At 37.2% G+C, this 15,399-nt stretch overlaps 2 protein-coding genes across 7 annotated transcripts in view; one reads left to right on the plus strand and one right to left on the minus strand.

Annotated features, from left to right (window-relative positions):
• Positions 1 to 611: 611 nt before the first annotated feature.
• Positions 612 to 1,681, minus strand: timm9 (translocase of inner mitochondrial membrane 9 homolog). 2 transcript variants are annotated; one of them, XM_052580048.1, is made up of 4 exons: positions 1,588 to 1,681; positions 1,276 to 1,369; positions 1,087 to 1,182; positions 612 to 979 (listed from the first exon to the last, which is right to left on the minus strand). In XM_052580048.1, the coding sequence occupies exons 2-4, from the start codon at positions 1,312 to 1,314 to the stop codon at positions 845 to 847; spliced, it is 270 nt and encodes an 89-aa protein (XP_052436008.1). In that variant the 5' UTR covers positions 1,315 to 1,369; positions 1,588 to 1,681; the 3' UTR covers positions 612 to 844. The 2 variants fall into 2 exon arrangements, with proteins under 2 accessions (XP_052436008.1, XP_052436009.1); XM_052580049.1 differs by having other exon boundaries at positions 1,276 to 1,366; positions 1,588 to 1,654.
• Positions 1,682 to 2,134: 453 nt separating this feature from the next.
• The window catches only part of kiaa0586 (KIAA0586 ortholog), a 103,879-nt gene continuing 90,614 nt past the window's right edge, over positions 2,135 to 15,399 (plus strand). Inside the window, exons 1-10 of one of the 5 annotated variants that reach the window (XM_052580449.1) lie at positions 2,135 to 2,465; positions 2,554 to 2,857; positions 2,942 to 3,003; positions 3,111 to 3,171; positions 3,494 to 3,563; positions 3,646 to 3,820; positions 3,923 to 4,126; positions 5,220 to 5,358; positions 6,189 to 6,338; positions 12,228 to 12,354. In XM_052580449.1, coding sequence (XP_052436409.1) covers positions 2,457 to 2,465; positions 2,554 to 2,857; positions 2,942 to 3,003; positions 3,111 to 3,171; positions 3,494 to 3,563; positions 3,646 to 3,820; positions 3,923 to 4,126; positions 5,220 to 5,358; positions 6,189 to 6,338; positions 12,228 to 12,354 — 1,301 coding nt within the window. In that variant the 5' untranslated portion in view covers positions 2,135 to 2,456. The remainder of the gene's footprint in view (positions 2,466 to 2,553; positions 2,858 to 2,941; positions 3,004 to 3,110; positions 3,172 to 3,493; positions 3,564 to 3,645; positions 3,821 to 3,922; positions 4,127 to 5,219; positions 5,359 to 6,188; positions 6,339 to 12,227; positions 12,355 to 15,399) is intronic. The other 4 variants (XM_052580450.1, XM_052580451.1, XM_052580452.1 and 1 more) reach the window with 4 other exon arrangements.

Below are 15,399 nucleotides of genomic sequence, written 5' to 3' on the forward strand. Positions count from 1 at the left end.
GGAACAGGTGTAACTGAGTTTTACATAATTTGCTCACCAATGGATCCTCTGCGGTGAATGGGTGCTGTCAGAATGAGAGTCCAAACATCTGATAAAACATAATTCATAAGTAATCCACATGATTTCAGTCCATCAGTTAATAATATCTTCATGAAATATCATGAAATGCTGTTTGTAAGACGCAAATCCATCATTAAGATGTCTTTAACTTAAAACCATTGTTTCTAGCTAAAATACAAGTCTACTATCCATAATAGTCGATTGATGTGAGAAGACAACAGGGAATTGATTAATGGATTAAGGACTGATATTTCGGCCAGAAGTGAAATTTCAAAGTTTAAACAATTTATTAAAAACGCAGTTTTCACATTACAAGATGGAGTCTTGTGGATTATTGTGATATTTTTAACAGCTGATTGGACTCTCATTCTGACGGCACCCATTCACTGCAGAGGATCCATTGGTGAGCATTTGATGGAATGCTGAATTTCTCCAAATCCGTTCCCATGAAGAAACAAACTCATCTACATCTTAGATGATGTGAGGGTAAGAATTTTTGGGTGAACTATTCCTTTCAATCCCATTAGCTAAATTATACATGAGACTGAATATCAGAGTTGACTAATATTTTATTTTGGAGCACATTAACATAAAAACCATCAAGATCTTTCATGTTTTAAGGAAGACCAGCATAGTGGTCGAAACGAGAGTGTATGTCCTTAGGGAAACCAAAATTCCCAATGATCCAGTTAGAGGACTTCTAACACTGTTCCCAGTGCCTGCGTCCTCTGCTCCATGCTGGAGACTGTCGTAACGGTCTGGGGTTCAGTCCAGCAGCAAATGATCATCGTGGCTGTCCTAATAAACCAGCTTTAGCAGCCAGTGCTTCATTCTGCTGGATGTGATACTCCTGAAAGCGCATGGAGATCCTCTGCGTCATCTTCAGATACTTCTGTAAGCAGCTCTCAGAACATGTAGTCTGGAGAGACAAGTTACAATTGAAATCAAGTTACATTACTAATTTGGTTATAAATGATCGATTTATCTTCTTGCAGAAATAGAAGCACAAACAACATCCCCACACACTTCTTCTGGCTTGACCTCTCTTGTAGTGAAATCTTTCACACAATCCATGAAGCAGTTCTCTGTCAGTTTATTGTAGGTTCCCAGAAATTCTTTGAACTGCAAAATACAAAGATGGGCAGTAAAACAGCTATTTAATCATCTAAAAAACGATAAATAGAATATAAATGTGTATGGTTATGTTCTTTTTACCTGTTTGATCTGGTCTGATTCAGTGACCTGAGCTGCCATAGTTAAAATACAGTGGAGATCTCGTCGTTTTCATTGATTGACAGTGCAGAGGCTGCTACATAAATACATGTTTTTTTAATAATAAAGGCCTTTAGCATTATATTGTATGTACATTTATAACACTAAATATTCGAAACATGCCTTCAAAAATAAATATATTAATAAACGCTTTATAATAAATAAGATACAGACGATAAATATAACAAGAAACAAAACGCGTTAAAAATAAATAAATAAACAAACAAAGAAAAAAAATGACATTAAATCTTTTACCTTTGCTGTCAGAGCTCAGGATGTGAAGGACATGTGAGAACAGAACAAACCGCTGCTTCACATCGGCAGATTCGTCACTGTCGTTACAAATAAGAGCCCTTATGAAATAAAAAAATAAATATCGTTTTACATTTGTATTTTTCTGTAATATATTTGTACATAATTTATACATACATTTTTTTATTTAATTTTAGTCTGTAATGCACATCTTGTTGAAAATGTGCAGACATAGTGTACAAAGACAAACGTCCCTTTAAATTAGCATCTTATATTTAACATTAAAATTATTAAATATAATGTTTTATATTCTCAGTAATTTTATGATTACTTGTGCTACAGGATGCAAAATCTTCAGAAATTTCTCAGATTTATTACTTATTATTTATTTATTATAAAAAAAATCGGTGTAAAGGCAATTATTTATTATTTATTTATTTATTTTTAAATATAAACATTTATTTCTCATGTTTTCCCAATATTCTATGAAAGACCAAATGGGGGCAGCAGTGTCATGATTGGAACACAGGGAACTTTTATTTTGAAATCTTTCGATCGTGTCCTTGTTTCCAGGATCACAGTTGTGAAGTTTTGTTGTCAGCAACAACCGACGCTGAGAAAAAACAGGATTTACAGCTGAAATAAAACCTCCTTTGAATATCACGTTAAAATACTACGAAATTAAGTCGGGGTTTACTGTGAATTTAACAGAAATGAGAGGCTGAAGCAACCGGTTTCTTAAAAAAAAAAAATCACCAGCGGCGGGAAATTTAAAAACAGTAAGTTACTGACAACAACACCAGAGTGAATGACGTGTGTCATCATCTGAGGATATTTCACGAAATAAAGGCAATAATCGTTATGTTGACGTCATGTTCACGGTAAGACTGTTAGAAACGCCTGAAAATGATGAAAGCTTTTGACAACTAACGACTGGGCCTGTACATTGTTATTATCCTCTGTTTAAAGACCGACAACAGTGAAAACAAAAGTCTTATTACTGATAGAAAAGTGGAAATGGAGCCTTGTTGTGTGTCTGTGGTCAATAACACGAACTTAAACGACTCTACATCCAGCTCTGATGCAGCAGATGTGTTAATTCGTTCAACCAGAGCTGCTTTGGGTGCCAGCAGAGAGGAAATACAGCATGAGGGTCATAATAAAGTTAATATTTACATTAGGAGACTGTCAGACTCTGAAGATATTCATTCTGTGAATGAGAGAGAAATCCCACCTGTCCACCAAGTGAATATTCCTTCAGCTTCAGATACAGGTAACACTATTATGTTGATTGTAGTTAAAATGTGACATGCATTTAAGGATCAATAGAATAAATTATTTTTTTATTTGAATTCAGCTGAATCCCATGAACAACATCCCAGTGGATCATCAAATCAATTTGCTGACATTTCTGACAAAGTGAGTTTTTCCCCCTTCCTACAGTTATATTTGGTTTGTTTATAAACAATTTAAACTTGCTGAAGTTGATTAATGTTTTTTTAAACAATTTTTTTTTCTTTACATAGACCTCCAGGAACAAGAAAAGTAAAATTACAATCATGGAGATGGCAAACTCAAAATCGATAGGTATGATTTCTATTCTGTTCTGCTCTGTTCTACTGAATTCAGTTATATTGGTATTATATTCAAAGATCAGAAACATACAATCATGCAGACAGAAAATTTGAAGCCAGATGTTGTTATTTTGTTTTGAGCTATATTGGTATTATATATAGAATATAGCTTAAGTGAAATCATACAAAAGGAAAACTTAGTCAAAAGGTATGAATTTGTATAATTGCATTGTTGTTTTGAATTAAAATAGTATTTTATGTATTCTATTGAATTATATTGGTATATTTTTAAATGTCACTAATGTGAAACTAATTGAAATATCTGAACACCTTAGGTGAAGACGTGCAAATTTCGACATACTCTGTTGACGGGAGAGGAGCAGTTTCTGCCGCCCTCAAGAAAAGGTAATGCCTGATTTCATTCAGTCACTCGTATGATCAAACATGGTTATTATTTTGTACACGTGAATATTTCTCTGTTTCTCAGATCCCAAAGTGTCCCTTTAAGACGTAATGTGACAGTACAAGTGTTGGACCAAGACAGATCCCAAACTACAAGAGGCCAGTCAGAGCCTGCTTGTCCATTAGGAGATCCTGGGACTTCTGCAAATGTGGCAGCCATTACAGCTGCTACTATTGCCGCCACAGCACCACTTATCAAGGTAGACATTATTAGATTCATATAGCATTATAATATTGTGACATTCTTAGAGCAATACAGTATGATAGCATTGATTTTAAACTGTCTTTGTTTGGCCCATCAGGCTCAGAGTGAGATGGAGGCTCAGATCGCACTGGTAACTGCTGAGCTGAGGAGGCTGCAGGCGTCAGAGTCCAGTGTCCCGCTGGAGAGAGCTCAGAACAGTTCTGTTGGGAGAGCAGCCCTCCTGGAGGAACAGCTTAATCTTCTGATGCAGCAGAGACTGCAACACCTGGAGACGATCCAATGTCAGCAGATTCAGCTGCAGGTAAAAATGGCAAGACCTCTGTCTCGACCTGGAGATGCAGAATCTGGATTTTATTTTATTTTATTTTATTTTATTTTTTAGTCAGTTTATTTTTGTTTTTATTAATTAATTTATTTTGTATTTATTTTTGTTTACTTTTGCTTTAATTTTATTTTAATTTCATTGTTGTATTCTTTTTTGTTATTGTTTTAGTTTTTATTTATTTTTGTATTCTTTTGTTTTATTATTATTATTATTTTTTTTTTTGGGAGTTTTATTTTTGTTTCATTTAATGTTTTGTTATTTTACGTTGTTTATTTTTTTCTTTTCTTTTCTTTATTTTTTTAGTCTACTTATTCAAGTCAAGGATTATTACACCAAAACATTCATTCAACATTCAAGTTTTCCACCCTTGAACTAAATATATTTGCTACAGTATATATACTCTGCAATGATAGCCTGATATATATCATACTCTTCTTCAGGGTTGCTTAGTACCAAATACTGAACAGATTATGTCTACATAGCACACTGAGCATTTTTATTTCAAGAAGACTTCAGTTGCAGAGATCTGTTTTAAGGAGTCACATGCTGTTGTATTGCATCTTCATTTCAGAGACTTTCTGAAACAGATTCTGATGAAATATTAATCCTCATAAAAAGTTTCTATAAAAATAAATTATTTTGTAAGTGTGAGATGCATTTTGAAAGCCTCATGGCCTACATGACATGAGATCATGTACGGAGGGTGTAAGAATGAACAATGTGTACTTTGTGTCAGGTCATATGTAATGTAAATGCCTCTGGGACCTCTGGGCATCTAATAAATAATTGTGGAAAGCACAGGGAATAACATAAACAAAGCTAATAATACATATACAAAAAGTGACCTATACGCGTTTTGGACAGTGACTGATAACAAAACAACAAAACTATAAGAATGGTAGCTTCGACAGAGACCAATTCAGATGGTTAGTTGGCATCTCTGGCTTGGTTGTTTTATTTAGCCTCTGAGCATTATTCCTGCAAGTCTGAGAAGACTCTTCTCCACTGCAGTTCATAAATTGATTGTGTTTATCAGCTTATGCATTTATCATATCTCCTCTATCTTCAGAATCGCCTCCTGGGATCGGCTCTAGATGTCGTAGCAGCTCGGGCGAACACAGACTCACAGTCCACCCTGCACACAGGCTCTGTCACTCAGATCTCAGACAGTCACCGCGTCAGACTCTCTGCCACTGATAAAACCTCTGGTGAGTATGTATACATAGATTTCTCTTTTTACAATCTATAATCACCATAAGATGATTGTGTCTCATTCACCATGCCAATAAAAATTAAATAAATTATGTTTTAGACCTGATTTATACTATTTTTCCTTCTAATGATTATTAATTTCCCCCCCTACTGGTCATATATCAATACAGCGATAGATGATAAAAAATATTTGGACGGACACTTAAAGTGTTAGTTCAGCCATTAATTAATTTTTGATGAATTCTGAGAGCCCTCTGACCCTCCCATAAACAGCGATGTAATTAACACGATAAAAGTCCAGAAAAGTAGCTAGGACATCGGTAAAATAATCCATGTGACATCAGGGGTTCAGCTGTAATTTTACGAAGCTACGAGAATACGTATGCTTGTATGCAAGGAAAATAAAACCAGCAACTTTATTCACCGATTCGTCTCCTCTGCGTGCCCTAGTGCCATTTTAGAGAGTATCCATTGAACGTAAACAGTGTATGCTATTCTGTGTCAGCTGCGCCACACTGATACATTGTTTTCATAAAAAGTATTCTTGTAGCTTCGTACAACTGTACAACTATTTGAATATCTGGAATCTGAGGGTGCAAAATAATCAAAATATTGAGAAAATCACCTTTGAAGTTGTCAGTGCATATTAGCAATCAGAAATCAAGTTTTAATACATTTATAGTAGGAAATGTATCAAATATGTTCATGGAACGTGATCTTTACTTAATATTTAAATGAGTTTTGGCATAAAAAAAATATATATATATATATATTTTTTTTAAAGGGTGCTGAATATTGTTTTTATGTTGATTAATTTCTCCTGCAGTCTTAAAGGATGTGCTCCGAGACAAACAAACAGGTGGCCATACAAGCCCCCTGGAGACCCCTGCACCACGTAAAGTCATTCCTAAACCCACCCACTGGACATCATCAACAAACACCATCAAACCTCAGAGATCGTCCCTCAGAAACCAAGGTGGGTTTCTCTTCTGCATCATTTACTCTGTGTCTGTTTATTGGCTGAAAGCAATTTGATCATTGCAAATATTTGCTTCAGAGCCTAGATTTTATGAGTAGCTGCATTATATTGAGTGCACTTTTTTTTCGGTCCACGACCCAATCGGAGCACAGTTCTGAAATATTGTTCATTGGTTAATAAATCTTACAGTCTTACAGTGGTATTACAGTAGTATGGATGACATTCAAGTTAAAACCACTTGATGGCAGTAGCGTCACTACTGAATTTTTGCCTTTGCACCACAAACAGAACTTTCCGCTGCCTTTATATCATTTTAGCGTAGATTTTAGATTAATCAGAGGTACTGATGATAATCCGTAACAGCATACAGTTGTTTTTCTTGTTTTTTTTTTTTTCCCCAAGTCCAGTGTGGTTGAAATTAAAAGCTTTCTAATATCATTCTGGAAAAATGAAGCATGTTGTACAATTTGTTTAAATAATTATTCAGTAATTTATTTACATGCAAAATATTTTTTTTTTAGCTATATCTGGTTGTAATATAATATGCATGCACTATGGTTTGGAAAGTAGACAGAGCATTTTAATTAATTACTGCTGCACATATTTTGCAGCATTCTATTTATTTATTTTTTTGGTTATGTCCATTCTTATCACTACTTTCGAATGGCTTTCATTGTTGCATCCTTGGCTACAGGCTTTGGAATCCATTGTGCTTTGCCCTCGCCAAGAAACCGCCTGCTTTTAGTTTCCTGTTTAAGAGACAACAATGATCAGCTCAGCCCAGAACCTCATGTTCTCAAACTCCAAAACCAGTCATTTATCCCCAAACAAGCTTTTTCCCTTTAGACACCATCACTCAACCAATCTGTCACTCCTCCGGATTGGATTGAAGACTCGCTTTTGCACTAAAAACCAATTAAGGCAAAAAGCAGTTGTTGAAAGAGGTGTCACCGCCGAACAGCTGTGTAAATATGAACAGTTCAAGCTGTTCGTCTCAGTCACGCTGTTTTGCTCCTGTCGGAGAAAGCCCAGGCTTGTTATTGGAAAAGCTTTGGGCATGTTAGCACAAGCTGACCTGTTAACACAGCTGCTTTAGTGTCTTCAAGAGGTGCGCGTCATTAAACGGGCTGAATTACCCTACACAACTGTGACTACACTATAGGCCACACTTGCTTATCACAAACAACATTCCTGCTTTTCCATTTCACCTCGCTCTTTCCTCTTTTTCCACGATGTGAGCTCAGAGATCACATCTGAAACCTGGGAGAGTTTTCCTGCTGCGGCCCCCTCCGTGTCTCCCACGTGAACGCCGGATTGCTTTCCCAGACGCTGGAGCTGTGTTCTCAGGCTCGTGTTGATGGATGTGTGTGGGAGAACAGAGAGTTAATTATGGCGCGCGTGTATTTTTCCTGGAGTGTGAAACTTCAGTTCTGGTGTTTCGACCTACATACATACACAATGCGCTCTTCCAGATTGATTATTTCATTGAGTTTGATGTCAAATTTAGGGAATCAGCGAGTGTAAACACGAAGGTTTCAGGCTGTTGTGCGTAATGATGTTTATGGAAATTGGTCTCTGTTGGATGCAATGACAGCCTTTATATACTCATTTCAGTATGTAAATGTATTTTTTTCTTGAAAATAACACTTTTGTTTAGCAAATATGCATTAAATGTATCAAAAGTGACCGTAAAGACAATAATAATGTTACAAAAGATTTAAATAAATGCTGTTATTTTGAACCTTCTGTTAAAAATTTGTTGCAGAACATACATTTTTAACATTAATTTGATAAAGTTGAGAAGCAGCAAATTCACACCCAGAACGATAACTATAAAGATAACGATATTACTATTGTTTCGACCTATATACATACACAATGCACTCTTCCAGATTGATTATTCCATTGAGCTTGATGTAAATGTTAGGGAATCAGCGGGTGTAAACACGAAGGTTTCAGGCTGTTGTGCATCGAGACTTCAGCAGTAAGATGTCTGGTGCTTCTGACTCCATTTTGTCACTTGTGCACATCAATCTGGTCGTCATGGCAACCCGGCTATTTCGGCGGCAGCGTTGCTCCATCTCTCCGGCTGTCAGACCGTTTTCTCGCTCTATTGAAACGGGCTATTTTTAGCCAACCTTCCTTTTGTTTCTCGTGTACATCATCAAAGCGGCGTTAAATACATGCAGAGAGGAGAAATCTGGAGCGTGAGGTGTTGTGTCGTGTAGAGGATGCTTTTATGTTTACTCGTTTATGAGTAATCCACCAGGATATTAGGTGTGTTAGAACTGGTTTAATTATCTGAGCTCATGCACGCTTTGGTCAAAAGGTAAATTTAGCAGCTGTTACTGTGTTTGGGGATTTTTATTTATTTAGGTTTATATGAGTGAGTAAGAGAAATGAAGAGGATTTATGACTCAATTTTAATAGTCGTAATAAAAATAGTCATAATACAGTTAGTAAGTGGTTGTATTGTATTTCTGCTGTTTGGTTATAAAAATGAAAAAAAAAAACTGTTTATTTTGTAAAATATTGTGTTAAACACTGGTCAGTTGTTAGCTGTAACTAATCATCTTTTTATTTTAAGTTTTAGTAATCTTTTATCTTTTGTGTGGTTCACTTTAATGGTCCTGTGGTGTGACAAATGCGTTTTTAAAAGCATCAATATTCCATGTAGTCACTCAAAATAAAAGAATATTAGGTCATAAAACAGAATGTTTTGTAGTTATTTAAAATGTTTACAACAGTTGCCAATAGACATTGCAGTCACTGTTTGAAATATCATTCTTTACTCGTCTTTTTTTATTTGTTTAGCCTTTGGGTCAGTCCAATGAGTCCAAACCGGTAGTGAAGATAGTAAAATCAAATAGGTGAAACAGAAGTCAAATCATGTAGTAATGAGCGGAGAAGCCTGCAGATTTTACATTAAGGGTTATGAATATTGCAAATGCCCTCAACAGCAATTTTTGTGGTCTTACCTCATCAAAGATTTAAGGGGAGGAATTTTAGCTCGTACTACACAAACCTAGCTGTGTCCAGATATGCAGTTACCCTAATCTTAATGAGATGATGTCATCTTTAAAATGATCTGATTTTCTAAATGTTTTATATATGTATCTACATTTGATTTATTTATGACGCAGTACTGTAAAACCGTGAAATATTATGTTAGTTAATACTTGTGAGGCAAAGCTGAATTTTCAGCATCATTACTCCAGTCTTCAGTATCATATGATTCTTCAGAAATCATCCTAATATGCTGATTTGGTACTCAAGAAACATCTATCATTATTATTAATGTTAAAAACAGTTATGCTGGTTAATATTTTTGTAAAAATGGTTACTTTTTTTCCCCAGAATGCTTTGATAAATAGAAAATTCAAAACAATAGCATCTATTTGAAATAGAAATCTTGTCTACAACTAAATAAAACTATTAATTTCTTTAAAATGTTATTAACCCAAACCTTTTAACATATAAAGTTATAGTATAGTATAGTGTATATAATATAATGCTTTGATTCTTTAGGTTAAGCAGATAAAACTATATTCACATACATTGTCTCTGTATATATCTATATATATATCTATATATATATATATCTACACACACACACACATATACACTAGCATGTTTTATTAACACCGTGACCTACATTGTGATCCTTTTGTGTTCACTGTACATTTTAAAAGCTAGAAAGCTTCTTGTCACCACTTTCACATCAACCAGCAGATACCAGGAGAGTCTGTCTGCCCCCCGCAGGGTTGCCCTTTCCGATATAAATGGCAGACTTTATTATTAGTCAGTGCCCTTACCTGCCGAGACCTCCATTACTGTTGATGTGCTCTGGGGGGTGGGTCACATGCCGTGCGTCACAACTTAATAGAGCAGCACATACACAGTATCCGCCCCTCTGCAGAGCATTCAAATTTATTATGGTTCTTTGTGTCCCATAGTGCACTTAATGCATTAAAGAAATGCATTTGTTCAGAGTTTATCCTGCACAGGGTGCCATGTTTAAGACCTGTGTTCCCGCAATCTGGCATTGTGCGTCTGGCAGCACTATAATGAGAATCCGGACCTTGGTGAGGTGCCAGCTCCATGTTAAATGCTGAGTGTTGTTTACAGCTCTGTGTTTGGAGTAATTATAAATGCAGCCACTGGTCCCGACATTACAGCTGATGTTTTGCAGCTGTGGACGTGTGTGGGTTTGACGTCACGCGGCAGCTGGGAAAGGGGATCGGAATCTGTGTGGTAACGCTGGCAACCGTCGTATATAGACCTGTCAGGAGCTGTTGTTTTCATCTGTCACCGTAAACAGTCCCAGAATGCACTTGGAAGAAAATACGCCCCAGAAAAATGATGACTGCTACAGTCTGGTTAATGAGGTTATTGCTTTGTTTTGCATGTTATAATATATGTTTATTGAAATGGGTTTCTGTTGGGTGCAATGACAGCATTTTCAGTATGATTTCGTGGCCTTTATTCAGTCATTTCAGTATGTAAATTGATTTTTTCCTTTTTCTTGAAAATAATACTTTTGTTTAGCAAATATGCATTAAATTTATCAGAATTGACAATTATGATGTCACAAAAGATTTAAATGAATGTTGTTCTTTTGAACTTACTGTTAACAGTTTTCGCAAAAATATTAAGGAACACACATTTTTAACATTGATAATAATGAGAAGCAGCAAATTCACACCAAGAACGAAAACTATAAAGATAACGATATTAGGGTAAACACCAGTGAACGATATCGTCTGTTTATTCTCATTGCATGCCGCTTTAAATTCTCAAGCTCATTATAGCAGGATGGATTCTGATTGGGTGTAAATGTTTTTATCGTTCATCAGCTGGCTATATCTTTATCATTGTATCTACTGTGGACTCTGCTATTATTTAATATTGAGAAGGATCATTTTTTCTTTGTCGTTAACGTTATAGTTATCGTCCTTGGTGTAAACGGGCCTTTAGAATGATTTCTGAAAGATTGTGTGACAGCGAAGACTGGATTTATATATTATTTTAAAACATTTCACCTCTCAGATTCATCTAATACTGAGCTGATGTAGGTTCAATCACTAGACATTTTACAGCACAGCTTTTTTTTTTTTCGCAATCACTGACAGCGATGATTGTTTTTGCATGTCTGCTTGTTCTCTCACAGGAAACGTTGCGCGAAGGGTCTGCCATATATGAGACTTTGCTTGCCGTTGAGTCATGAGACTTTAGCTGCACATTTAACTGTATTCAACAAGCTTGAGCGCCTCCTGTTCCCCGTTAGCCCGGGTCACCGGGGCCCGCAGGAGGTGGCGCTCATTGTGGCTCTTCTGTTGTTGCAGTAGGAGGAGGCCCTCCTTATGGTGCCTTTTTGACCCGAAGGAAATGATTATGGTCAAGAGCTCTACTGTTGTTTTTGGAGGATTGAGAAATCCTTGTCCTGGGTATTTATATAGCTTTGTATCCTTTTGTCTGCATTCCACAGCGCCGCAGGGAGAACATTCCACTCTCCGGTCTCCTAATAGGGCTCAGGCGAGAGCGCCGGGATATTTTACCTCTGCACGATATGAGGTTTCCCTCCTCTGCGTACTCAATTTGACTTTTTCCATTTACAGTCATGGGCTGACAAACTGTAAGAATAGCGAAAGAATAATTGCTCGCTTGTGATCAGAAACACCTGGCACGTATCACACATTTATGGTCTGGGTTATTGGCATTGTGCACTAGATTTGTGCAGAATTGATGACTAGCCGAAACACGCGGGGCCTTGTTAGAGTCGCAGGCACGCAGCGGTGTGTCTTCTGGCAACGATGAGCTGGACTGCTGACTGCGGCAGGTGTCTGGTGCCCAGGCTGATCACTGTGATATCTTCTCTCTTTGCAGGAAATGGCAGACTTCAGGACCGGAGTCCTAATAACCGGAGATCTCCCGAGAGATGCGCCTTGCAGTCTGTCGGGGTAAAGAGGTTCGCCATGGCAACAGCTGACAACGGCCAACCAGAGCGGTCCAGGTAATAATAGATCTTGTTTTCAGAGCAGGAAGGCACACAACCCTCGGCCTTTCGTGTTTCGCCGTACACAGTGTGTAACCATAGTAGTGGACCTTCATAACCACTTCTTTTCCCAAGCCAAAGGAATGCTTTTGTTTTATTTATGGCGCTCGGTTAGGCACATCTTGTCTTTTTCGTTTAAATACACCCTCCTAATGTTCCATAAGCAAGTGTCACTTAAAAAATGGAGGAAGCGCAAATGTGTTTTGCCCGAGCGTCTCTCTCTGTGCAAGAGGCTTACCGCAACTTGTCAAAATGACAGTATGAGAAGCAGTGCGTAAAACTGAATGTCTTTGTTCTTGGCCTGTGATGTAGCAAGCAAGGCTCTAAATAATACAACATGTTTTTGGATCCTGTTCCGAAAGCTTTATGCACTGCGTCTGCGAATTCATATGGGCCTCCTCGAAGAAAATTTGTCATGAAGACCAAGATCATTCACATTGGAGTTTATATGACTGTCATGGGGCAAACAGAAGACAGTCTGCAGCTGTACCTAAAAGTATCATGGCTTTTTTTGGGTGTGTTTTTTTTTGGACGTGCAATAATAAACATAAATATAATACTTAATGAATTAGAGGTTCATTGATAGGCTTTAAATGGCTGATAAACATACCAAGGTTTGGGGTTAGTAAGATTATGTTCTAAAAGAAAGTAATACTTTTTCAGAAAAGATGCATTGAATTGATCAAAAGTGAAAGTAGAGACGTGGAATGTTACGAAAGAGTTCTATTTTAAATAAATGTTTTAAATGCACAACTCCTTTCAACATTGATAATAAATATTTCTTGAGCAGCAAATCGGCTTATAAGAAAGATTTCTGAAGGGTCATGTGACTAAAGAATGGAGTAATAGTGTTGAAAATTCAGCTTTGATCTCAGGAATAAATGACTATTAAAATATAAAGTAAAACATTTTCTTATTTATATAAATATTTCACAATATTGTTTTACTGTATTTTTTATCAAATAAATGCAGCCTTGGTGAAGATAAAAGACTTCTTTCAAAAACAATAAAACGATCTTACTGACCTTACCAATTTTTAAACGGTTCAGTGTAATCACAGAAAATAGGATATATTTATATTTTAATATTTATTTAGATTTTACATGATACTCGGTACTCTCTCACACACAGACACACACACGCTAATAAAATGTGCGTTATCTATTAACAAAACTGGCTGGTACTGATGCTATGCTATTTCTGTTAATCGAGTCAACCGGTGCCAATAAAAGTGTAGCCAAAAAGGTCTGAGATAATAGCAAATTATATGCTAGACTCATCTGTCTTTGACTAACATAAATATGGTAATCATTCCATTTCGTGTGTCAAGGTATCATAAGTCCATCATAGTATGTGTATTAACATATGTGGGGTAATGCTTCAGATCTGTCTCTTCAGTAAACCTGGCTCAGTATTTGTACTGTTTTGTGATTGAAATGCAGTTTGCGCCGGTTATGTGAAAACGGAGCGTTTTATAATGGTAAATTAGCTTTTACTACCGCCACTGGCGGTTCAGCAGCTGCATTTTCCATTCTCTCTTCAAGTCAATATTCCTGCGTAACAGTAAGGTCTGTTCTAAAAAAAACAAGTGAGGGAGAGTGAAAGTCATACATCTGCAGGTTACCGAGTGTTCGACACAAGATGTGCACACACCAGCAGCTCTGGGAAGTCTCCGAGCAGCCTCTGGTTCCTATGGCAACTGCGGGGCGGTCTCTATCGACTCCATCTGAGAATAGGTAAAGTAAATCTGCATGCATCTGGCCGCCCGCCAGCGTCTCAAATGAAAGAGTACTTTGAATGGCTGCCAGGTTTGGAGGAGGAGAGAGGCTGTCAGGCCTGCTTAATGTTGGCAGTTTGTACTTGGCAAGACTCGCCTTTTCCCAGAATCCCTCACTCTGGCAGCCCGCCAGCCACTTAGCGGAAGCTGAGAGTTAACCCCTGCGATAAGCTGGTGGAAGGCTGAACATGGAAAACTTTCCATGCAGTGTGTGTGTGTGTGTGTGTGTGTCTGCACATGTATGTGGCTCTGTGTGTCTGTGTGTGTGTGTGTAGGAGGGTGGGTGGGTGAGTGATGTTCTGTTCAGGGCATGTGTCTGTGTGCATGTGTGTGAAAGAGAGAGAGAGTGCCAAGCCTCAGGGTGATCTGTATTCATGAGAAGACTACAGGGACAGAGAAACATCTCTCAGTGAAAGCGAAGGAGGGTGAGATATCCTTTACAGGCTAAAGGATTCCCAATTTTTTTGCCCATAGAATGATATTTATGTATTTTTGTACTAAATATTTTCTTTCCAGTATAAATATTTGAGTTCTACTTGTGGTCATGTGTCAGACAGGGACATTTGCGTGTTTTTAAAGTCAAAACCTGAATTCATTTTAAAGTCAAGTGACTCTCTCCAACACTGAAGATAATTTGCACAAACACTGTTTCTTTATGTCGTTAATTTGGGGCACAAACCAAAGGCATCAGGCTCATTTACACCATCTGAGTCACAAGCACGGAGCAAGAATACTGTGCAAATTGTCCCTGGGCTTAGAAGCTGGAAGACGTTCTGCCTGACATATCAGTAGTGGATATTTCATCCTCTTGACATACAAATTTAGGATCTTTAATGCCCGATTTTTTTACTGTATATATAATTTTCAGTGTAGAGAAAAGATCACATCCTCAGATTTGGCTGATGCCTTACTTGGTAGTTATGTTTTTAGCTTGGATAAAGCACAGCTTCTTTCTGTGCCAGCAGAATTCAGGGATTGCAATAAATGGCATTTCTCCTCTCCTCCAGACCTCCCTTGATTTTTTTTCTTTCCTTTCTCTCGGTTTTTCCACCCTCTCGTCTTGTTGTATAACAGGATGAGTTTTTCTCTTTTTTTTCTGTTGTTAAGCAGAGAGCAGACTATGGGAAAGGGGATTTTAGGGGGCAGGGCTGTGAAAAATGTCTGATTTGAAGGTAAACATTCAGAGTCTGATAGATGCAAAACCCTAGAAATCATATATTTATCAA

Source organism: Carassius gibelio, chromosome B17, assembly GCF_023724105.1.
Source record: "Carassius gibelio isolate Cgi1373 ecotype wild population from Czech Republic chromosome B17, carGib1.2-hapl.c, whole genome shotgun sequence".
Classification (NCBI taxonomy): domain Eukaryota; kingdom Metazoa; phylum Chordata; class Actinopteri; order Cypriniformes; family Cyprinidae; genus Carassius; species Carassius gibelio.

Excerpts from the sequence above, each read along its gene's own strand:
- timm9 (XM_052580048.1), bottom strand. The coding sequence starts at position 1,314 with ATGGCAGCTCAGGTCACTGAATCAGACCAGATCAAACAG. Across the intron at positions 1,183-1,275 it reads AATCAGACCAGATCAAACAG|TTCAAAGAATTTCTGGGAAC; the intron begins GTAAAAAGAACA and ends TGTATTTTGCAG. Across the intron at positions 980-1,086 it reads GAGAGGTCAAGCCAGAAGAA|ACTACATGTTCTGAGAGCTG; the intron begins GTGTGTGGGGAT and ends TTGTCTCTCCAG.